Raw genomic sequence first — 21,912 nt, 5'->3', positions numbered from 1 at the left:
CAAAGAAAAAGCCATGTGCCAGATACAAGAAGCCATAGAATGTATCTAGCCCATAGACATAGGTTCCTTACTCCTAGTTAAAAAGATTCCTTTTAAAAGAATTTAGAAAACTTTTCAAATCCATTTGAGATCTTTGGACCTCTCTCTTCCTTTCCTTGGGGAATGTCTCCACTACATCACAGTAGACAAAAAGGGCAAATGTGGAGGAAAAATCAAGATAGAAAGGCAATATTTTCCTATAATACGCAAATGTCCTTTCCCATTATTTGCTGATTACCTAGGAGAAAATGTCCTGAAAGACCAAAAGTGGAATCTAGAAGGATAAATCTGGGGATCTAGAATGGGAAGACTCTTACCCTTACATTAATGATGTAGGATTACATTATTGAACACTACTGTGGCAAGTACTGGGGAATGATATTTGTTTCTCTCCTGAAGTCTTTTTGAGAGAGCTTGGTGGGGTCTAAAGTAAATGACCTTGGGTTTCTTCTACTGTTAAGGATTCTGTTTTGAAACTGCAGTGTGTGTGTGTGTGTGTGTGTGTGTGTGAGAGAGAGAGAGAGAGAGAGAGAGAGAGAGACACAGAGACAGAGACAGAGACAGAGACAGAGACAGAGAGAGAGAGAGCGCACTCTGAAGGCCAGTTGGCTATGTATCTAAAAACATAATCAATGACATGTTAAGTTCCATAATGACTAGATGTTTGGTAAAATGGGAAATACAACAGATGCATCACAATGCATAATATCACAAGACAGATAGAAGAATCTCTTTCAGATGGCCACCAAATAGTCCAGAAACATTTTAAAATCAATAACTGGATCCATGTGGTTTGATCAGTTTTTCTATACCACTGAAACAAATAATGGCTTGTCTTCTGAACAGTTTTATTAAATATTTTATTACAGAAATTAAAGACTATTTTCAAATGTTGCTGAGATTACGTTTCTTGCAAGTGACCCCCATATGTAAACTAATGGGGTAAGTGTAAATTAGTTATTTGATTGTACAACAGTCAAAGTAATGAGTTCCAAAAAAAATCTTTAACATTGTTTCAGTGGTAATTACCCTGTCTGACTATTTTGTTCAAACCATTGTAAATAAAGGCACAATCAGTACATCAGAGACTGACCTATTCCGGGGACTGAAGATACATTACAACCAAATGGCAGTAAGGAGATCTCACTGTGTTATTTTGCAAGAATGTTCATTAAACATATGGTCCTGAAAGCTATTCCTTGGCAAATATTATCACTTAAGGGCTTTGGAATTTGATTTAACACAATAGAATTATAAACTTTACTGAATTCTTGTTACTGGAACACTTCTCAACAGTCTATTTCAAGCTTTACTATCGGCATTAACACAGCTGGTTCAAAGGAACTTATCAGGTTTTATTCCATCTTTGTTGTGGTCTGATAGAAGACCCCCTTTTTAAAAAAATAAAACCCTAAACTGTTAGAAGAAGTTTTACATGCCTATTTTAATGTTAAAAATATAGTTGTGAGCTTAAAGAACAGTCTTGGTACATTGTAAACCAAATGTCCTCCATCTACTCCAGTGAACTTATGTAGTCTTGAGCTGAACATTTGCTACCCTTTAATTCATAAAGGAAGGGACAAATCAAAAGGAAAGAGGTAAGAATTCCATTCAAACTTTCAGTGGAAGAAGACAGCAGTCTTATTTGTTATCCTTTTTGCTTAACTTTTAAAATATTATACTTTCCCTGTTCTCTTTAATATTTGCAAATTCTTTTCTCAAGTTTGCAGCTGATTTCAGCTCTCTATCCAAAGCCAGGATGGACAACCAATGCTGATATCTATAAGTTGATTTGCTAATGACTGTAGGATACTGAAGACTGCAACTTGATATGTTAGAAAGCAAATGGCTTGGAGTATAAATTATCAATTGAAAGGAAAGAAAAATGGTATGTGAAATTAAGAGAAAGGTGGAAGGATGAATAAAGATCTGATCCTCAGAAGTAACAAATACACACACAAACGCCTACACAGAAGTGAAGTTTATAGGTTTAATTAAAGTTAAATGGATAACATGAATAACATATATGTCAGAAAGCAAGAGTTGATGCCATCTAGGTCATGGATATATATGAATACAGAAATATAGAAATCCATAGGATGATGATGATAATTGTATGCCATGCTCTGGTGAATGGCAATATTGAAAAAAACAGAAGGAAAAATAGAGAAAATATAGAAAAAGTGGTCATGTGAGGACCCAAGTAAGAAGAATAATGATTAGTGAGCATGTATTTTAAAAAAGGTCAATTTATTTCATGTACATATATGGAAAAAGAATGAGGGATATAAAAGCTATGAGAAGTTACGATCGAGGAGCAGATCACTATTTGATAATGTTAATGGATGGGAGAAATCAGATATGGAGTAAAGTATTCTGGGTGGAAGAAACAAAAGAATGAAAATAGAATAATTGCAGAGACTCAACAGAACAAATGGAAAGCAAACATAAGGATTTTAAGATGTGCTAATGCAGATAGAAAATTACTATAGAATGAATGTTGGTCAAAAGAAAAATAAAAGACTGTATTTGTTTTTCTACCCAATCTGTTACTGGGAGTGAAAGCTGCAGATATCAAGAGAAACGTAACAGTAACCTAGATGCAGGTGGAGAAATGGGTTACTTAAGACATCCAGGTGCTAAAAGAAGAAGAGATCACAGGTGCTGCTGAATGTTGAAAGCATTTAATCATACAAAGTGAATGAATGAGGATTGAACTGTAAAACAATGGTATGTCAGAACAGTAAATGATATCAAGACGAAGGAGAAGACCTAGACAATCATGCCTGAATGGAGTTGATAGATTCTTCAAAGAGAGAGAAGTGAGAAGCTTAACAACAAAAGGTGGAAGCAGAGATGGTCTACAAAATAGAAAGGTGCGGAGAGGTATTGTGCACAGTATTGGAGTAAACTAGATTTAATTAAAGTTCAGTTTCTTCTCTTTTTCAATGTCTTTTTCTTTGGCTTACCTCTCCTTACTTCGATTCTATGCTTTTCAGAGAAAAGGAATAGTATAATGGATATGTGCATATGTATTTAATACTACTAAAGCTGCTAGTCCTGACGGCTGGATACTACTGCTCTTAAAAGCAGTGCTCGCTGTTCAGGACAAACATTATTGCCAAATATTCTCCCTCTCACTGCTACTAACTGACTGACTCTCTGCTAAACATATGGTAATACACGATAATACTGCTTAAAATGCAATACTTATCCAGGGGTAGGCAACCTCGGCTCTTTTATGACTCATGGACTATGCTGATTCAAGAATTCTGGGAGTTGAAGTCCATGAGCCATAAAAGAGCTGAGGTTGCCTATCCTTGGCCTATATTTACCCATTTACTTCAATTTACCAATTAGCAATTCTATAGATATCATTAGAACAGCAATCCTAAGAAAAATGCAAACAAATCAGCTGAGTTACTCCAGTTAACAGAGTAGAGCAATAGTCATTCAAGCATCAGCCATGTGCAAAACAGATGAAAAGATTATTAACCCTAAATAACCTCCTTGTTCAGTTAGAATATTAGTAGTTTTTTTTTTCCTTTTTGTTAACCATCCCTGAGAACTGGCCTCCAAAAATTAATGCTTTCATATATATTACCATACAGACTTATATGATGTTCAGGAAACAGGCACAGCAGTACCTAGCTGACTTTGGCTGATTACAAAAATCCAGTCCCAACTGCGGTCGTAAATCAAGGACTGTTTGTAATGGCAAATTATTCTGCATTGTTGCCACGAAAACTACACATCCATGATTTTTTTCAGGAAGTCAAGATCAACTTGAAGGAGATTTATTAAACAGAAACAAGAGAAAGAATCAAATTCAGGATGATGTCCTAGGAGATGTTGCTAAGAAGCAGATGGGACTATTACTTTAATCACACACATCATTGCAGAAACTCCCAAGAACATTTCCTAAGCCTTTCTACTTGTGATTCTACTTCTAAGTGATTAGGCAGCATAATTTTGCCAGAGCCAATTATTTAATAGGGCATGAGAGGACAACAACTATTGACAACCCTTAGGATTTAATTCTAGCCAAAAATGTGATGAAATCTTCACATTTCTGTATCACCCATCTCCCTCAGAGAAGGGACTCTGGACAGTATACAATAAAAAGTTAAAATATAAAACAGCGTATATAAAAGTTTAAAAAATAAACAAAAAAAGAGATTAGTCAAAAAAGCAAAAGGAAGGCTTTTAGGGGACTAACCAGCCCCACAGCTGCACACTCCCCAGGTCTTTCCATGCAAGACCACAAAGCCATGTCTTAATTCCATTCCAGAAGGCCTGCCTCACCTCTGGGGGAAAAATATTCCACAGGGTGGGGCAGCAGCAGAGAAGGGTCTCTTCCTAGACCCCGCCTGTCGGAAATCTTTCACTGTCTGACTAGGAAATTATGGATCTTCCCTGTCTGACTAGGAAATTATGGATCACATGGATCCCAAATTGCTGCCAAAACTACAAATGGGAACTCCTTGTTATCTTATCTACAAACACTGTCTTTTGATCACAGATGCTAATTTCACTTTAATTATGTATTGCATAGCTTTAACATTTGTGGTTATAATATAGCTGAAGAAAATTATATACAGAAATGTACAGACGGAATTCCATGCCTCTCATTTGTGAAAATAAACATGCACATGATTCCTCAAATTGGAGAGTAGCAAAATGATCTTTTTTAAAAAAATATATAGCTTATTTACTTACTTCCCTTCTAGCAATTAAAGCACGCACACTGCAGAAAATCAAACGCTGAAATGATGAGAGATTTGCATACTAGTGTTGAGCATTCCTTTTATTTGTTCTTAGCGAACCTAAGTATCTATAGCTAAGCGCGTCCCTTAGGGCAGAGAAGATTGAGACAGGTTATCAAATTGAGTAAATTTATATTTATGTATTTAATTGCACAATAAATATTTTTTAATTATATCTGAACAAATTCCAAGCATAGAAACATGCCGTCAAAATAGTATGCTAATCACTCTGAGTGCCACAGTTGCAGAGGGAAAAGAAATTAAGAAGCCTTGATTTCAATTTTGGCATCCGCCTCACAAATAGCACAAAAGTGTTCGCCTTTTAATTGTGTTGCATATTGATAAATATCTTCTTGTGGCACAACAGGGAAGATCTTCTCGGCTGGCAGTCTGTACCAAAGGGTGTTCACCCGCCTCTACTCCAGGGTTTACCCTGAATGATTTAATTATAATTTTCTGTGTATAAGACAAATTAAAGAGGGAAGCAGGAGTGCCCTGCCAACACAGATTATTTATCTCCTTAACAGATTGCTACAAGCCAAACCCCAGAGCTGCTGCTGCTGCTACTGATGTTGCTTACAAAACTTGAGAGCAATACGGGACAAAGAAATAATCACATGCTAAATTGGAGGAGCAAGGATAAAGGGAAATAAAGTCATTATTTCTAGCTTGAACTGCATTTACTACCCTGGGAAAATATATCGAGTTTTGGTCACAGATAATTAGGGCTTTGTGTATTTGTTTATAATGTAAGTTATTTTTGAACTGGAGACACATTTAACAGGACATTTGATTTGATTCTCATCATTTGCACTGAAAACATCTGGGAACTTCCTTTCATGTTCCATTTGAAAACATACTTGCCTTACAAAGCCTAATGCCATCTCTAAAATCTAAGAACAACCTACTACGTTTTTGAATATTCATCCCTTCTTTCCTTCATTGTCTGTGTAATTCTCGCTGATGAAACGTAAGAGTAGACTAGAGTAGAGAATGACTTCTTGATTTTACACTGAGCAACTTGTCAAAGAGAAAAAGGAAACCGATTAGGTCCAGGCTTCCTCTCTGCATCATACTATGATTATTATTATTTTTATTATTTTAAAAAAAGTTACTGTCACTAAATAATAACAATAATATCAACAAAATGAAACAACTTGCTCATCTTTCTATGTTTAATCTACTCCTATGTGAGAGGGCAAACAAGTCCATATTAAAATGTGCAGGGTTTTTTTTCATGACAAGTAATACAAATAGAAAGATTGGCATTTCCACTCTCGGCTGTGTAGCCTTATTCAAATAGGAAAGATTTATATTTTAATTGTTCAAATCTCCACATAAGAGATTTTAAATGATGCTTACTTCATGTTTCAACAAACATGGGAAAAAAATACAATTCTCATTATAGAATAAAAGTCATTCAAGTACCTATGAAACCAAATCACATCCTTATGGACAGTCTCACATTGTTCAGCTGTGTTGGAAATCTCCTAACTCACATGGACACTGATTAGTGACTGAATACGGAGTAATCAAAAGGAACAACAGCCAGACAATAATGAGCTGTCAATAAGGATAATTAATGAAATCATGTGAGATAGAAACAATAAAATATGCAAAGTAGGTATGGTTGCATAAAAGAAAAAAAAGACTGCTGGTAGGGAAGAAGAGGGGAAAATCCTGTTTGTTTGAGCTTTACATAAGGTACTGATATCTAAAACTTAGATCTTGATATTATTAAAGGATCATTTATTCCCAAATCAATCTCTTCTTCTATCAAACAAATGGCTTTAACTATTAAGAAGGGTTACAGACAAAATTAGATTCCATACTGATTTGTACTGATTTCAGAAAGATGGCTATGGCTATCGTATTTTTATAAATATAATGGTTAAAATATTTACCACTACTAATTTCATTCAGTTTTTCAGTTTTTCCATTTTCAAATTCAGATTCAATCTAGTACGATCCTTTATTGGAAAGTGTTTAAAGATTAATGGATATTTGTGAGAATTTTCAGGCACGTTTATCCTTATTACCGTAAATACTTTTTTGTACTTGATTTTCCTGGTGTTGTACCTTGTTCTCATCCTTTCTTCAATCTCATCCAGTTGTGTTCATTTTGCACACAACTGTTTTAATGTGTCTATTTTTACACAGATTGGTTCAAATCTGCAATATTCGATTTTTTTTGCCTATAATCTGAATTTTAAGACCTCTGGATTGACCTTTTTTTTTCAACGAAACAATTTTGGAAGAAATAACAGTCCCTTTTCAAAGGCAGTATTTCACCTTTCATCTTCTAGCCTCTTAAAAGCATTCCTATTGACATTAATCAACATGGCCCTGGACCTGGTAACTTGAGGGACTGCCTACTTCTCAAGAGTATCTGCCCAACTGGTTCAATCTGGTGGGATTGGTGCATTCCAGGTTCCTTTGATTAAACTATGTCATCTAACAGGATCCTGAAACCATGTCTTCTCTGCAGAAGTATCTGTCCTCTGGAATGATAATCTTACCCAAATTTGAACAGCTCCCACCCCTCTGGTATTTTCAAGGACCTTAAAGACATAGTTCCTCACCCAGACCTTTGGCAAGGACTAATGCCCCCTTTTTCTTTTCCCCTCTGGGTTTTCCTTGTCATTGTTGTTCCTTGGTTATGTACTGTTTTCATGTTTTCTGCATTGTTCTCACTCTTTTTTTAATGTTTTAACAATTACGAACTGGCCAGAGTTGCTGGGAGTCAGGTGGCATATAAATTTGGATGGTTGCACAGTTAGCCAGATGTTTAGATTGGATTTGGCATCCTGTCTGCTCATTATTATTAACCTCCCAGCCAATTTCTCTTTAAATCACAATAGTACTGGCAACATAAATAAAGAGCATTGCTTTAATGTGTCCTGTACTTTAGAATACCTTCCACTTGGGCTGTAATACCTAAAAACAAATGAAGTATCAAGAGGAAGCCTATTTTCAGTTCTATCTGAGGTCAAGGAATACAGTACCCCAAAAGGCTAATGGGACACTGAAGACTTTAAAATGTTTTTCTCCATCCTGAAATTGGCCTAGTGACTTGGAATTTTAGGAAGATAAGAAGGAAATACTTAATTTCTAAGAACCTCTAGGAGTTATACTCTCAGCTTTCAGTAGATTTAAATTTATTGATTTAAGATTCAAGGAAACAAAGGAGACTTAGAAATAAATCCACCCCAGCTTTCCTCTCAAACTATCTGTTCTTAGACACTCCAAATGGACAACAGTACAAAAATGTGCTTCTGACATTTAGAAAACAGAAATGTTTCTCAGCTCCTTTTTAGGAGAAACTCACTCGTTCTGTTAAAATAATCTAAATATTAGTTTGTTCCATCCTGTATTTCAAACTAGCCAATATAACTCACAATAGTGAGCCAGCCTGCTGATCTATGGAATTATTCCACTACTCACTTCAAACACAAAGGCACTTGATACTCTACCATTTATTCTTTTTACTAATCTTATTCTGCCATGAATATTCAGGAAAAAGAAAGTATTCTTCCAGACTCCCCAAACAATCTAGACAGAGGCTTATATGTCATACAGCATGTAGGCAGGCACCATATTGCCTGATGAGATAGCAACAGAAACCTTAAGTGCCTTCATCGGCATTCTCTGTGTATTCTTGCCTGCTCATCTTATGGACAAAGAGGTAATTCAATCATGCTGCTGTAAACGGATGGTGCCAACCTTAAACACACCAAAGGAAAAAGAAAAAGGAAATAATCCACAGAGCATACCTACTTTAAATCTGAGGTACTTGCACTCTTGTAACATTATGCATTTGAAAAAGATTTAAAGAATCATTCTACTGAATAATATCACCAATGATAAAGTGTACATCTATGAATGTCATTTTAAATGAAGGTTCCTTTTTTAAAGGACCCCTAACTGAACAGTGAATTTTACCATAGCTTGTCTTCTAGCTTCCTCGTTAAGCAAATTTAAAACATTATATTTTAATGTATTATATAACAGGCAACTGAAGGTTGGTTATAGATCTCTTTTGAAAGAAATCAGAAGTTTGGAAGACAAAATGTAAGCAGCGTTTCCTCCCCCCCAGTGTCAAAATTAAAATGGCTGGATTCTAAACAGAAAGCACGATGGGTTTATCAAATTCAGTAATGTACAGCAGTAAAGTTAGGATCAGGCTATATGAACAACTCAATAGAAGTAAGTCAAAACGTCATCCATTATTGCACGGCAATCCTCGAAGAGTACATATTGACAAGGTTCTGTTGCAAACGTAGAAGCCTAGACTGAATTATTGAGTTAAAATACTGCTAAAAGATAACACTGAAAATTTTCTACTCTGAATCTCTTTCATCTACATACACAATCTCTGTACTGCCTAGATCAGACCTGGGCATTTTACGGCCCCTGGGCCACATCTATCCCTTTGGATATCCCTGTCCAGCCTGCATGAGGTCAATCAGAAATTATAAAATAAAATACAAATAAGTGTGCCACAGACAGTGGGAGAAGAAGCCAAAGGTGCTCCTTTAATCAGCTGGCAAGTTGAGTTTTGCGCCTGTAACAGAAGAGTGGTGGCTGGGCTGAAGTTCCATGATCCCTCCTCCTTCCAAGAGGTGAGCACCAGCAGCAGAATTAAATTCAGCCTATTGGTTCAGTCCTCCACCACAGTCCCAGTCTGTCATGTGGCCTCTTGGGAAAAATAATTGCCTGCTCTAGACTTCATGAGTGAAGAGCTGGAAAGGAAGTCTACAGGAATCTGTGCCTCTCCTCTTTTAGTTGGCAACTCTTATTGTGATCTTCTAAAGTGCATCCAGCATTACATATGCTTCCTCTTGATACCAAGAGCCATGCTGAGATAGGCAGGACAAAACTTAGGAATGAAGGAAAGCAGGAGGGTTTTCTTCCACGTCTGATACCAATATCCTCTTTTCCAGCCAATATGAGTCAAGTAAGCCTTTGCAGAATGCAGATCAATGTATATCACCAAAGAGATATGATTCCACAAAGAATATTAACACAGGTAAGCAAATGTTAACTACTAGGAAGAAACACAAAAATAATTTCCATGTAAGATGGAAAGCTCAAGTTATAGTTGTTTGTACATATGTTCTAGTGAAAGTCACACATCATGCTAATTTGTTGATCAGTCATGTATTCAGTCCTCAAAGCATAACAACTTCATTATGAAACAAAAAATTGTTCAGAAATACTGTTTCATACACACACACACACAAAATGCAACTTCTGTTCCTAGTTATTCCGTGAAAATGACTGCTCTTAAGGCAAGTAGCTATGCATACTTATATTTGCATGCATGCATGTATTTATATGAATCATGAAAGAAAATGGGATAGGACCCCAAACATACATTTTAAATAAATAAAACAGTAGAGCCCAATGTTATCCAATTTATGAAATAACTTGCTCATCATTAAGAATTTAAATAGAAGAATCAACTCCAATATGAGATTTTTACTCTTAAATTCAACATGCAATACACGCAAAGAAACTAAATGATTTTTCCTCCCATTTTGGTCTAGGCGGAAGACATCAAACTAGAAAATCTCATCTTCCACAAAAACATACTTTCTGGTGGTACAGAAAATATATTTCCTTTATCAGACAAATTTAAAATATAAATACAAATCCACATCCTAGAACTGGTATACTATGTACTCCTCCTGTTAATATCCCAATTTTAAAATAGTGTTACTAAGCACACAGAATACTTAGGAAACCAACTTTTTCTTCATGAAAGAAGAACATAAGATGTGTTTTCTATCTGCCTCAGCAAAATTATTACTAGCTATGAAAAGTTTGGTGGAAAAAGAGGTTTCTTAAAACGAATAATAAAAACCTCAATAAAAACTGATAAAATAACTGATAAAAAATCAGTTAGCAAGGGAAGACAGACCCACTTAATTTGCTTTCAAAGATTTTTTCCATATGGTTTCGTAGAAAATAGCATCCTTTTCATTGTTGACATATAATATTGTCTTCTTCACTAAACTGTAAGAACTATTACCAAGAATTGGTAATCCATTTCACTCATTCGTCCCTTCATTAGCCTCCTTTCTCTATCCCCTCCTCCCCAAATCAATCCATTTCAGGAAGCACCTTTACAGCAGAGTTTGAAGATGGGGGGATAAATTAAGAAAACAGAATTTATGCCTAGGGCAGAAAAAGAATCCAGCAGTTATATTATGCTGCGAGACACAGTCCTAAAATATAATATCCCTTGCTTCCAAGGGCTTGAAAATGAAACATGAATAAAGGACTTGAGGAAGCTCTGAAAAAGTCACCCTTTTTAAAGTCTGCCCTGCTCCTCCCTTTCAACTATTTTCATGATATTCATGATAACAGTCCTAAAATATTACTGCAATCTAATAGTTCTGATACTATACTACAGGATATGATACTAGAGTCCTGATAGTAAATACTACTGCGGTCTTAACAGTTCTGAAATGCTGCTGCAACACTTTCTCACCAGGAAGAAAAAGCCACAATGATAGAAAAATTAGAAGGTAAATTCCCAGAAGGGATTCCCAAAACAAACAACTCTGTCAATGGCTTATGTTCCATATTGCTCTACTGCTGGATGAAAGTTCTTGGATCCAGCAGGAGTTTCCATCAGTAAAATTGGGCAGAAGGCAATTTTTGCCTTTTGGTACTGTCCATGGGGTTTTCATGGCAAAGATACTAGAGTGGGTTGCCATTTCCTTCTCCAGAAATGGAGGTAGTGACAGATTTTATTTTCCTGGGCTCCAAGATGACTGCAGACAGGGACTGCAGCCAAGAAATTAAAAGACGCTTGCCCCTGGGGAGGAAAACCATGGCAAATTTAGACAAGCACACTAAAAAGCAGAGAGATCACCCTGCCAACAAAAATGCATATAGTCAAGGCTATGGTCTTCTCAGTTGCAATGTATGGCTGTGAAAGTTGGACCATAAGAAAGGCTGAGCGCCAAAGAATTGAGGCCTTTGTACTATGGTGCTGGAGAAGACTCCTGCAAGTCCCTTGGACTGCAAGGCGATCAAATCGGTCAATCCTAGAGGAGATCAACCCTGACTGCTCTTTAGAAGGCCAGATCGTGAAGCTGAAACTCAAATACTTTGGCCACCTAATGAGAAGGGACTCACTGGAGAAGAGCCTAATGCTGGGAAAGGCTGAGGGCAAGAGAAGAAAGGGACGACAGAGAATGAGGTGGCTGGATGGAGTCACTGAAGCAGTAGCCGTGAGCTTAAATGGACTCCAGCAGATGGTAGAGGACAGGAAGGCCTGGAGGAACGTTGTCCATGGGGCTGCGATGGGTCGGACACGACTTCGCAACTAACAACAACAATTTTTGCCAATTGACTCTCCTTTCAGCAGCCTGTGCCATAGGAGATGGCCTGGCATTAGTAGATCAAAGCACCTTCTGTCAGCAAATATCAACTTTAAATACAACTTCTATTTCATTTTTGTGGAATATTGAGAAAGGGCTCAATATGTTTTTTGAAAACATTCTAGATGATCACTGTTTGCAGTGACTATGTTTGTAGTTTATATGCACGTATTTATCATCATCTTACACTGTCCATCAAGTTACTAATGAATGTGCAGACATGTTCATAAACCATAGCTTGTGTGAAGTTACACAAACATTTTATGAACCGAACCTCATACACAAGAGGTTAAAAAAAAACAACACCTATTGATAATTGGCGATTATTCCCATGAGTTTCAGAATGTCAACAGTTACCTTAATGTAATACCAGAAACATTAACCCTGAAGTGCATGTCAGCCCTAATGGAGTATTATGTATTTGTGTGCATAAAATTAGAATGACTGTAAGATAAAAATAATGCATTCATGCAAATAGGTACCTTCCACCTACAAACCAAAGTGTAATGTTTTAGGCACTGATAAGGAGAAACTCCACTCATGCTTACCTCTCCCTTTTAGGAGTGTGGACTGACAACTGTCCATTGGTTGAGGCATGTGGGTTTATTATTAAGGAGGGCTTTGAAGAGGCTGAAGAGGAGATACATGTGGTTGACAGGTCCAGGCTGCTATGATTGTTGCTGGTTGCTTCCTCTGCTGTGTGAGATCCTGTCACTTCTTTCCAGAGTTGCTGGAGTTCAGTTGGAATCATGCCTAAAACAAAATTCACTGGTTAATGTTTATTAATTACTACTAAATTTAATCACTAGTGAATACATTTCCAAATGTTAATTGACTATTGTAAAGTGTTTGACATGCGGCTGCCCTTGAAAAGTATCCAGAAGCCTCATTTGGTTCTAAATGCAGTGGTTCGTACAGTTTTGTGCAAATCTAGATTCACACATATGTTAAACCCTCCTGCGGGAGCTATGTTGCTTGCCAATTTGCTTCGGCATCCAATTTAAGGTGCTGGTTAAAGCCCTACATGGCTTGGGTGATTTGAAGGACCTTCTTTTTCCAACTACATCTACCCAATCCACTATATTGGGGAGGCAGGGTATGTTATGATTTCCCAGCATTAAGGAGATCTAAGGTCCTTTTCCATGGTGGCTTCTCCCAGTGGAACATCTTGGAGACATGGAGATAAGATTGGCCCCCATCTTCACATTCTTTCAAAAGGCATTGAAAATGGGTTTTTGTCAGTGGGCCTGGGGATCCCAGACTAATATGTAGTGTGTCAAGTGGTTTGACTGAATATCAGTGAATGCCAGGAGAGTAGGAGTGCAATGAATTTTGTATTTGGGGTCCTGTCTTTGTAAGTCACTGCAGTCATGGTGAATGACTTTTATTAAATCTCTTTAATAAAAAAGATTTAATACTAGTTGCCACAGGAATAACTATTATGGAACCAAAAGATGCTTTATATAAAAACGCTGTCCGTGGAGGCATTTGCTATAGTTGGTGCAGCTCAGCGAACCAACGGAGATGGCGGTGGTGGGGGAGATGGGATGTTTTTGTTTGTGTGTGTGCTGCTTTAAAAAATGTAGCTGTGCACACATCCGTATACGCTTATCCACCATTTCCACGGCCCATTTCTGAACGGGCTGTGGCCCAGCAGAGGGCCACGGATCAGGGGCTGGGGACCCCTGTGCTAGACTCCATTGCAAATTCATGGATATTTATCTTCTTCTGCAGCTATGGATATTAAAAATAAAAGCTTTATGTTTATTTTCTTTTATTTTCTAATCCTCATGTGTTCAGAGATACTATATACCTGAAAATGTGAAACCCAAAAAATGTAAAAGGAGTCAGATATTTTGGTAGAAAAATGTTCATTTTTTTCCTTCATTTCTCATGGTAATTGTTTCTAAATACTACAACCTCATTGGCCAGGGCAGCATTGAGGACTGTGTGATTTCTTAGCCAAATGCCAAAATCTAGCTAATAGAGTTATGCAAGAACACTGTGGAAACTACCAACAAAAAGCATTTTCAATATGCATTCCTGCTAGTGAGCCATGAAGCCCAGAAGCTACCCAGGATGGCTGGTGCCAGTGTCAGGAACACTTTTTTATTTTTACATTCATGGAAACCTGTGTTGAGTCCTGGTAGTATAAAGACACATAGTACAATCTTTTGACAGATTATCCAACCATAACAGTAAGTGCTAAGCTTTTCTATTTGTGACCACAACAGATATAGGGAGAATAATTACATAGGTTATTTGGTTATCCATATTATTATTATTATTATTATTATTATTATTATTATTATTATTATTATTATTATTATTATTATTATTATTATTATTAATTAAATTTATATACCGCCCTTCTCCCGAGGGACTCAGGGCGGTGAACAGGGCACATATAAATAGAAAATACAAAAATTAAAAAAGTAGCACTTTGCATCTTAATGGCTTGCAAAGAATGATCCTGTAGCCAATAAATTTTATAAATAAAAAGTAATAAAATTAAAATCTGCTCAAGTTGGAAAACATGGGTGCCCAAGGATGGCAAATGATGACATATGCACATGATACTGTCATACAAATAATGTGGTTGATGTACTTGTGTTAGTGGTCATGATATGAATGACACACAAATTATACAAGCATGTCATTTGCTCAATGATATCATGGCATGTGTGTCATTTTGACATTGTGGTATGAAACTAACACCTATTTTGAAAATAAATCAAGATGGGGTAGTATTCCAATAATAGTTGAAGAGAGTTATGATATACATTCCCAATATCGGTGACATAAATGGGATTTAAAAATAAGATTCTGAAAACCTAATGTAAGAGAACAGTATTATTGGAATAGATAAATCATTGGTCAGCTGTAGCGTGACACATGTCAATGTGTAGGCTCATAAGCTCCATTATTTATCATCAATGCTATTTGGATTGTAATTCAGTAACAAAATTTCACACATTTCATCTTAAGCATTTTAGTATTAAAGATAAACATTTGAACTTGAAGTTATTTCTAAACAATAGCATGCTGAAAAAAGGGGATGAAATACATTTTTTTTCAGAGCGATAAAGATGTATTTTGGTCACCATGGAAAATAGAGACCCTACTGAGGGATTTATTTCATACTTTTTATAATTTTTAGTTAGATGATGAAAAAGAGAATCTGAATAAATTGTGTTTCATTTGCTGAAAGATGACAGAAAATGGTAACTTCTGTTTCGAAGCAAGGAAAATCTTCAAAGAAAATGTATCTGTTTTTATGATATCAGCACAAAAGTAATTTTGTGCTTGAATTGTAGATGATGACAAGTAGCTTTGCTTTTAAATATAGTTTTTATTAATCACTTTTAGACATAAATTATGAATTCATATTGTCTCCATGCAGTGCTTTTTAAAATTTTAACAGTAAAATTGATTATACTGTGATTATGTCATTAACACACCTATCTTTCTCATTAATTTTGGCTTTTAGTACTGCTCACTTGATAGATGTGCCTTATATAAAAAAAATCTTGCAAGTTCCTATGCAACTAACACTATTGTTATTACTACTTTCCTGATCAGTAATAATGATCCACTGAAAATAAAATAAAGCAGAAAATACATTTTCATGAGAAATATCTTCCTGAAGTAAAGGTAGCTAGCAAAATTCAGGAGATACTGAGATTTTTAACTAAACTGAGAATTTTAAAATACCCTTACAAGCTAAAGTTTAGTTACACAAAACCTGGAGTGACACATATTAATACCATTCTTATGAGATTCTAAGTTAACACTACATAAATGTTTGCAAACAACATTTGAAGGTATCTTGTCATATTGCTATAGACTGGCGTGAAAAAGTAGAAGAGGCATAAATTTGTATTAAATCATGAAGAATCTATGTTTTCTTCAAAGTAATTCTCTTTCTTTTGAAGACTAAAGACTAGGGCCAAGAAATACAGCTTCTTTGTTTCAAGGGCTGTAGTTTTTAAAAAAATCAGTGCAAGGGTGTGGGGCAGCCTGCCATTTTCAAAATATACATCTGTATCTGAAACACAGACATGTCTCTTACCAGACCTAAGGCATTAAATAAAGGCAGTATGCATTAGATTCATTTGAAACACATAATAAAAAATGCCAAGGTCTAAATTTAATTTATTTTTGTCATTTAGAATACAATGGCTAGATAATCATCTTAACGTGATCAGCCAAACATCTTTACTTTGCTAAACTGTTAAAGATTTTAATTATGCTAGCTTTGGAGAGCAGTGGTCTAATGAGGCGATAGACTCCAGAGAATCTAAGTGGTTAAGAACTGTGAAATGAGTCTGATAGGATTTTTTTTTATATTCACCGTGGATCGTTTGCATATCAAAGAGGAGTAAATTATTGCACAGCAGACCAATAATCTTCCCCGCCTTACTCAGAATGCCATTAACAAAAACATTTGGTCTATGCTATGGGGCTGACTAAAAAAAATGCAAAAATGTTCGCAATTAGTATATATTCTGTAAGATACTTCAACATTCAGTCGTCTGAGTCTTATGATACATTTAATGTTATAAAGCTGTTTATTTCTTCTTTTATATAAAAAAATGCAAATATTCTTTGAAAAAGGAATTCACTATTATTCAGTTATAACCTGTCCCCCAAAATTAAAGCTCTGAAGAAATTTGAACAAAGAAAAGGGTCACAGTGTAACCTTACGTCCTGTTTAACAGCAACTGAGCTATTATTTTCAAACCCCTTGCAAAGTGACAGAGTAGAGTATATTTTTAGCTAACATGTTTGACAGGACTGTCTCCACACTAACAATTACTGTGAATATGACTGACCCTTTCACCACTGTTTACTCAGTTGAAACAATAGTGAATGGACCTGTCTGTTGATGGGATAGTAGATACTAGATTGAGTGAGTCAATCTTGTATGTTAGGGTTCTACCAATATGAGAAAATTATATTTACCATTATTATTCATCACTGTGAAACCTTCATGCACTTAGTTTTTTTTTTTTTAAAAGATGGGTAATATGATAAAACTGCTTGATTTTTATTCATTTAGAAGATGGCATAGAGTATTTCAGTATATCAAGGGCAAAAGAAGAAATAACATTACAATCTCTACAACAAACCTTCCATAGAAGAGCAATTGACTGACATTTATGAGGGCATCTGTGCATAACACAAGTAAAACCCAGATTTGTGTATAAACGTATATAGCAACAGCTGGAACAATTCACCAGCAGAGGATTATAGATTAGATTATGTATTATACAGAATCCAATTATGATGTCACAGAGTAAAATTAACTATCTCAATAATTATATGAGCTTTTAGAAGCACTTGTGGCTTCTTATTAGTTTTGTTATCCACAATTTTCGTTACACTAAATAGAATCAATATATACTGTACATATAAAGGTGTTCATCTACTCATAGTTTGTTGTTGCTATTTTGTGCATTCTGAAAATAGTAGACGGGCTTTTGTGCATGCAAAAAGTTTTCTTTTAAGTGTTGGATTCTTTGCACAACATATTTGTCCTCCTTCTCACCAACTTAAGAGTAGATCTCACTGAATTAAACCAGCTGCAAAGCTCCATATAGCTTCCTCCATATGAATGCCTTTTTCTTTGGAGGAATTCACTGGTGATGGAAGGGTTTGCTTGCTCAGACTGCATGATCCATGCTGGCTTTTCTCTTCCACACAGTTTTTCTCAAACTTGACAGAAGAGCTGCTTTGTCACATTGCTGGATTTTAATGTTGCCACTGCTTGCATTTTGCTCCAATGACCAAAAGGCTTTCTCTGAAGCCTTGGACCAGAACACTGGCAATCACGGCTGGAAGTCTTCTTTTGCACAGGAAAATTATGAAATCTGCTCATTGTTGGAGGCTACAGAAGAAGGGCTATCTTACAGCATTATCCACCAGAATCAGCAAACACCTTGATGCGAACAAAGTTATCACTAAAAGTCAACATGGGTTTGTCAAAAACAGATCATGCCGGACAAATCTTATTGCATTCTTCGACCAAGTGACAAAACTAGTGGACCAGAGGAATGCTGTAGATATAATTTACTTAGACTTCAGTAAGGCATTTGATAAAGTAGATCACAACCTACTACTTGATAAGATAGAAAAATGTGGGTTAGATAGCATCACCACCAGATGGATTTGTAGCTGGCTGACAGGCCGTACTCAGTGTGTGGTCCTGAATGGAACTGCATCTACATGGAAGGAAGTGTGTAGTGGGGTGCCCCAGGGCTCTGTTCTGGGCCCAGTGCTCTTCAACATCTTCATCAATGATTTGGATGAGGGGATAGATGGGGAACTCATCAAATTTACAGACGACACCAAGCTGGCAGGAATAGCCAATACTCCAGAAGATAGGCTTAAGGTACAGGAGGATCTGGACAGACTCGAACACTGGGCACTATCTAACAAAATGAAATTCAATTGTGAAAAAAGTAAGGTTCTACATTTAGGCAGGAAAAATCAAATACAGAGGTATAGTATAGGTCACAGGTCTGCAACCCGCGGCTCCGGAGCCGCATGCGGCTCTTTCAGCCGTCTCCTGCGGCTCCCAGTCCTCTGCCATGTACAGTCCAAAAAAAAAAAAAGTGGGACCAAAAAAGTTCAACCAATCAATTCAAATATGCAGGATAGGTGCATATCTCGCCTTGGCTCCACTCTTCAGTGAAACCCTGTTCTGCGCATGCGCGCATGTACGTGCATGTGCACACATTTTTTGCGGCTCCCAGTTTTTCCTTTTGTGAGGAAACCGGTTCCGAGTGGCTCTTTCACTGTTTCAGGTTGCTGACCCCTGGCATAGGTGGTACCTTGCTCGATAGTAGTAACTGTGAGAGAGATCTCGGAGTCCTAGTGGACAATCACTTAAATATGAGCCAGCAGTGTGCTGCAGCTGCCAAAAAAGCCAACACAGTGCTAGGCTGCATTAACAGAGGGAAAGAATCAAGATCACGTGAAGAGTTAATACCACTTTACAATGCCTTGGTAAGGCCACACCTGGAATACTGCATCCAGTTTTGGTCACCACGATGTAAAAAAGATGTTGAGACTCTAGAAAGAGTACAGAGAAGAGCAACAAAGATGATTGGGGGACTGGAGGCTAAAACATATAGGGAACGGTTGCTGGAATTGGGTATGTGTAGTCTAATGAAGAGAAGGGTGAGGGGTGACATGATAGCAGTGTTCCAATATCTCAGGGGCTGCCACAAATAAGAGGGAGTCAAGCTATTCTCCAAAGCACCTGAAAGCCGGACAAGAAGCAACGGATGGAAACTAGTCAAGGAGAGAAGCTACCTAGAACTAAGCAGAAACTTCCTGACAGAACAATTAACCAATGGAACAACCTGCCTCCAGAAGTGGTGAATGGTCCAACACTGGAACTTTTTAAGAAGAGACTGGCCAGCCATTTGTCTGAAATGGTATAGGGTTTCTTGCCTGAGCAGCGGGTTGGACTAGATGACCTCCAAGATCCCTTCCAACTTATTATTATTATTATTAACTAGGTACAAGTGGTCTTCAGGAGGAAAACACTAGTGATGCTATTAAGAGACTTCTCTACCAAAGTCATTAAAGAGCCACTGAGAACAGAAAAGCCAGCACATATTGCTTCTTTCCAATACCAATTAAGTCTGTCACTTTGAAGGCTAAAAAGCCACTGGAGTTCTATGACTGTGTTCGTGCTGCAAGATTTGTCAAAATTAGTGCCAAGAAGGATGACCCAATACACTGTGCAGACAATCTGCATGTGAGAGATTGCTCATGCGAGGAACTAGATGACCATTTGTTCTGTAACTCAACCTCCCCAATTTCCATAAATTCAGGATCTCATTATTTACAGTTTCATCATGCTAGGGAAAACCAACCCCTCAAAAATAAAAAAGGATAAACTGTAATCATGTGCTTTCTTTTAGCATAGACAAGTAAGTACACAAATAGAACATCTGTTTTGTTCCATGCACAAAAGAAACTCATTATGATTCAGTCCAGTTGAACCAGTTCAGGGTACATTATGGTCTGGGTAAACCAAAAGCTAACAAATGTTTTGACCAAGACAAATTTCAGATCATGTAGGACATGGTTGAAATGCCTTTCCCTCCCTTTCTTGTCAGGTCCTGTGACCAGCCTTCCCACCAGTTATCCTAACACTTTTCTTTCTTTTTATTTGCCTTTACTGCAACTGCTGTCCTTGAATTCAAGTCTGGCATGATCCAAGTTACTCTGTCCATCAAACCTATCCCAAATTGTCCCAGCACCTTTCTTCCTCTTCCCTGCTGCCCAATCCCATTTGTTTTGTCCTTTCCTTGCGATCTCCCACCTTAGAACACCTGTGCCATCCATGACCAGGCCAACATCCATGTTTCAGTTCTGGATCCACCTAGAACATGGGTCGGCAACCTGCAGTGCTCTTTCAGCCTTCTCCTGCGGCTCCCAGTTTGCAGAGAGAGAGAGACAGAGACAGAGAGAGGCACTTGTGCTTCCTCTCTCTCTCTGTCTCTCTCAGTGTGTGTAACCCACACTGTTCTCCAAGAAGTTGACAAGCTTATTGGACAGGGCTCCTGCCTTTGCTGCATCTCCACAGGAAGCAGGAAGCAGCAGGAGAGCCAGTCCAATAAGAATGTGTGTCATGAAGCCAGCTTGCCAGGTGAGAAGATCGGAGGGGGGGGGGAGAGGGAGAGAGAGAGAGGGGAAGTGCAAGTGCCTCTCTGTCTCTTTCTCTCTCACTCACACACACACACAGAGCACACAAACACACTGAGTGGGGGAAGAGGACTGGCAGACCAAAGGCAGAAAGAGAGGGAGGGAGGGAGAGAGAGGGAGGGAGAGAGAGAGAGAAGGGAAGCAAAAGTGCTTCTCTCTGTCTCTCTCTGTCTCTGTCACTCACAGACACACACAACACACAAACACACTGAGTGGGGGAAGAGGACTGGCAGACCAAGGCAGAAAGAGAGGGAGGGAGAGAGAGGGAGGGAGAAAGGGAGGGAGGGAGAGAGAAAGAAGGGAAGCACAAGTCCCTCTCTCTGTCTGTCTCTCTCTCTCTCTTACACACACACACACACACACACACACACACACAGAGACAAACTGAGTGGGGGAAGAGGACTGGCAGACCAAGGGCAGAAAGAGAGGGAGAGAGAGAGAGAAAAGGAGAAAGGAAGGGAAGGAGAGGGGGAGAGAGAAAAAATATGAATATATGTGGTTGTCCTTACTGGACTATTAGTAAAGAACGTTTAATGAAATATGTTGATGTTTTTTTAACTAAAGAGGTGAGGTATGGTGATAATTATGCTGTATTTAAATATGGTAGCTAAGCTACGAAAATTGTTTTTACCTACTGGGATAAAGGAGAAAGGTTTTTTCCCCCCTCTTTCTCCTGTCCTCCCCCCCCAGCCACATTTTTTTTTCTATTTTTCTGTTTGTAGTTTTTATAGTTTGCACCAGCTTTTTATTTCATAAATACGAGGAGGACACAAATAGACATTTGAGTATTTTATTTGAAAGTAACCTTTGACCTAGCATCTTTTTTTTTGGAGTTCAAAATGCTTTTGCTGCATACAGAAATAAAAATTTGTTTTCTTTGTAGCAGTTCATTGATTTCATAAATGCAGCACACTATAGTTTTTTTATACATAGCATAAAGGTAAAAAACAATATATGCAGTGTTATCTTCATTTTAGATGTCAAAAGGG

The 21,912-nt window shown here is 37.4% G+C and overlaps 1 protein-coding gene across 21 annotated transcripts in view; it reads right to left on the bottom strand.

Moving 5' to 3' along the window:
* The window catches only part of FOXP1 (forkhead box P1), a 678,799-nt gene that overhangs the window by 73,758 nt on the left and 583,129 nt on the right, over window positions 1–21,912 (bottom strand). For all 21 annotated transcript variants that reach the window (XM_081321542.1, XM_081321526.1, XM_081321537.1 and 18 more), the window contains one exon: window positions 12,748–12,952. In XM_081321542.1, the coding sequence (XP_081177668.1) occupies window positions 12,748–12,952 (205 nt within the window). The remainder of the gene's footprint in view (window positions 1–12,747; window positions 12,953–21,912) is intronic.

The sequence above is a fragment of the Vipera berus genome, assembly GCF_964194415.1.
Source record: "Vipera berus genome assembly, chromosome: 2".
NCBI lineage: Eukaryota > Metazoa > Chordata > Lepidosauria > Squamata > Viperidae > Vipera > Vipera berus.
The sequence above is the reverse complement of the archived record's forward strand: the minus strand, read 5'-3'. Positions and strand labels throughout refer to the sequence as shown.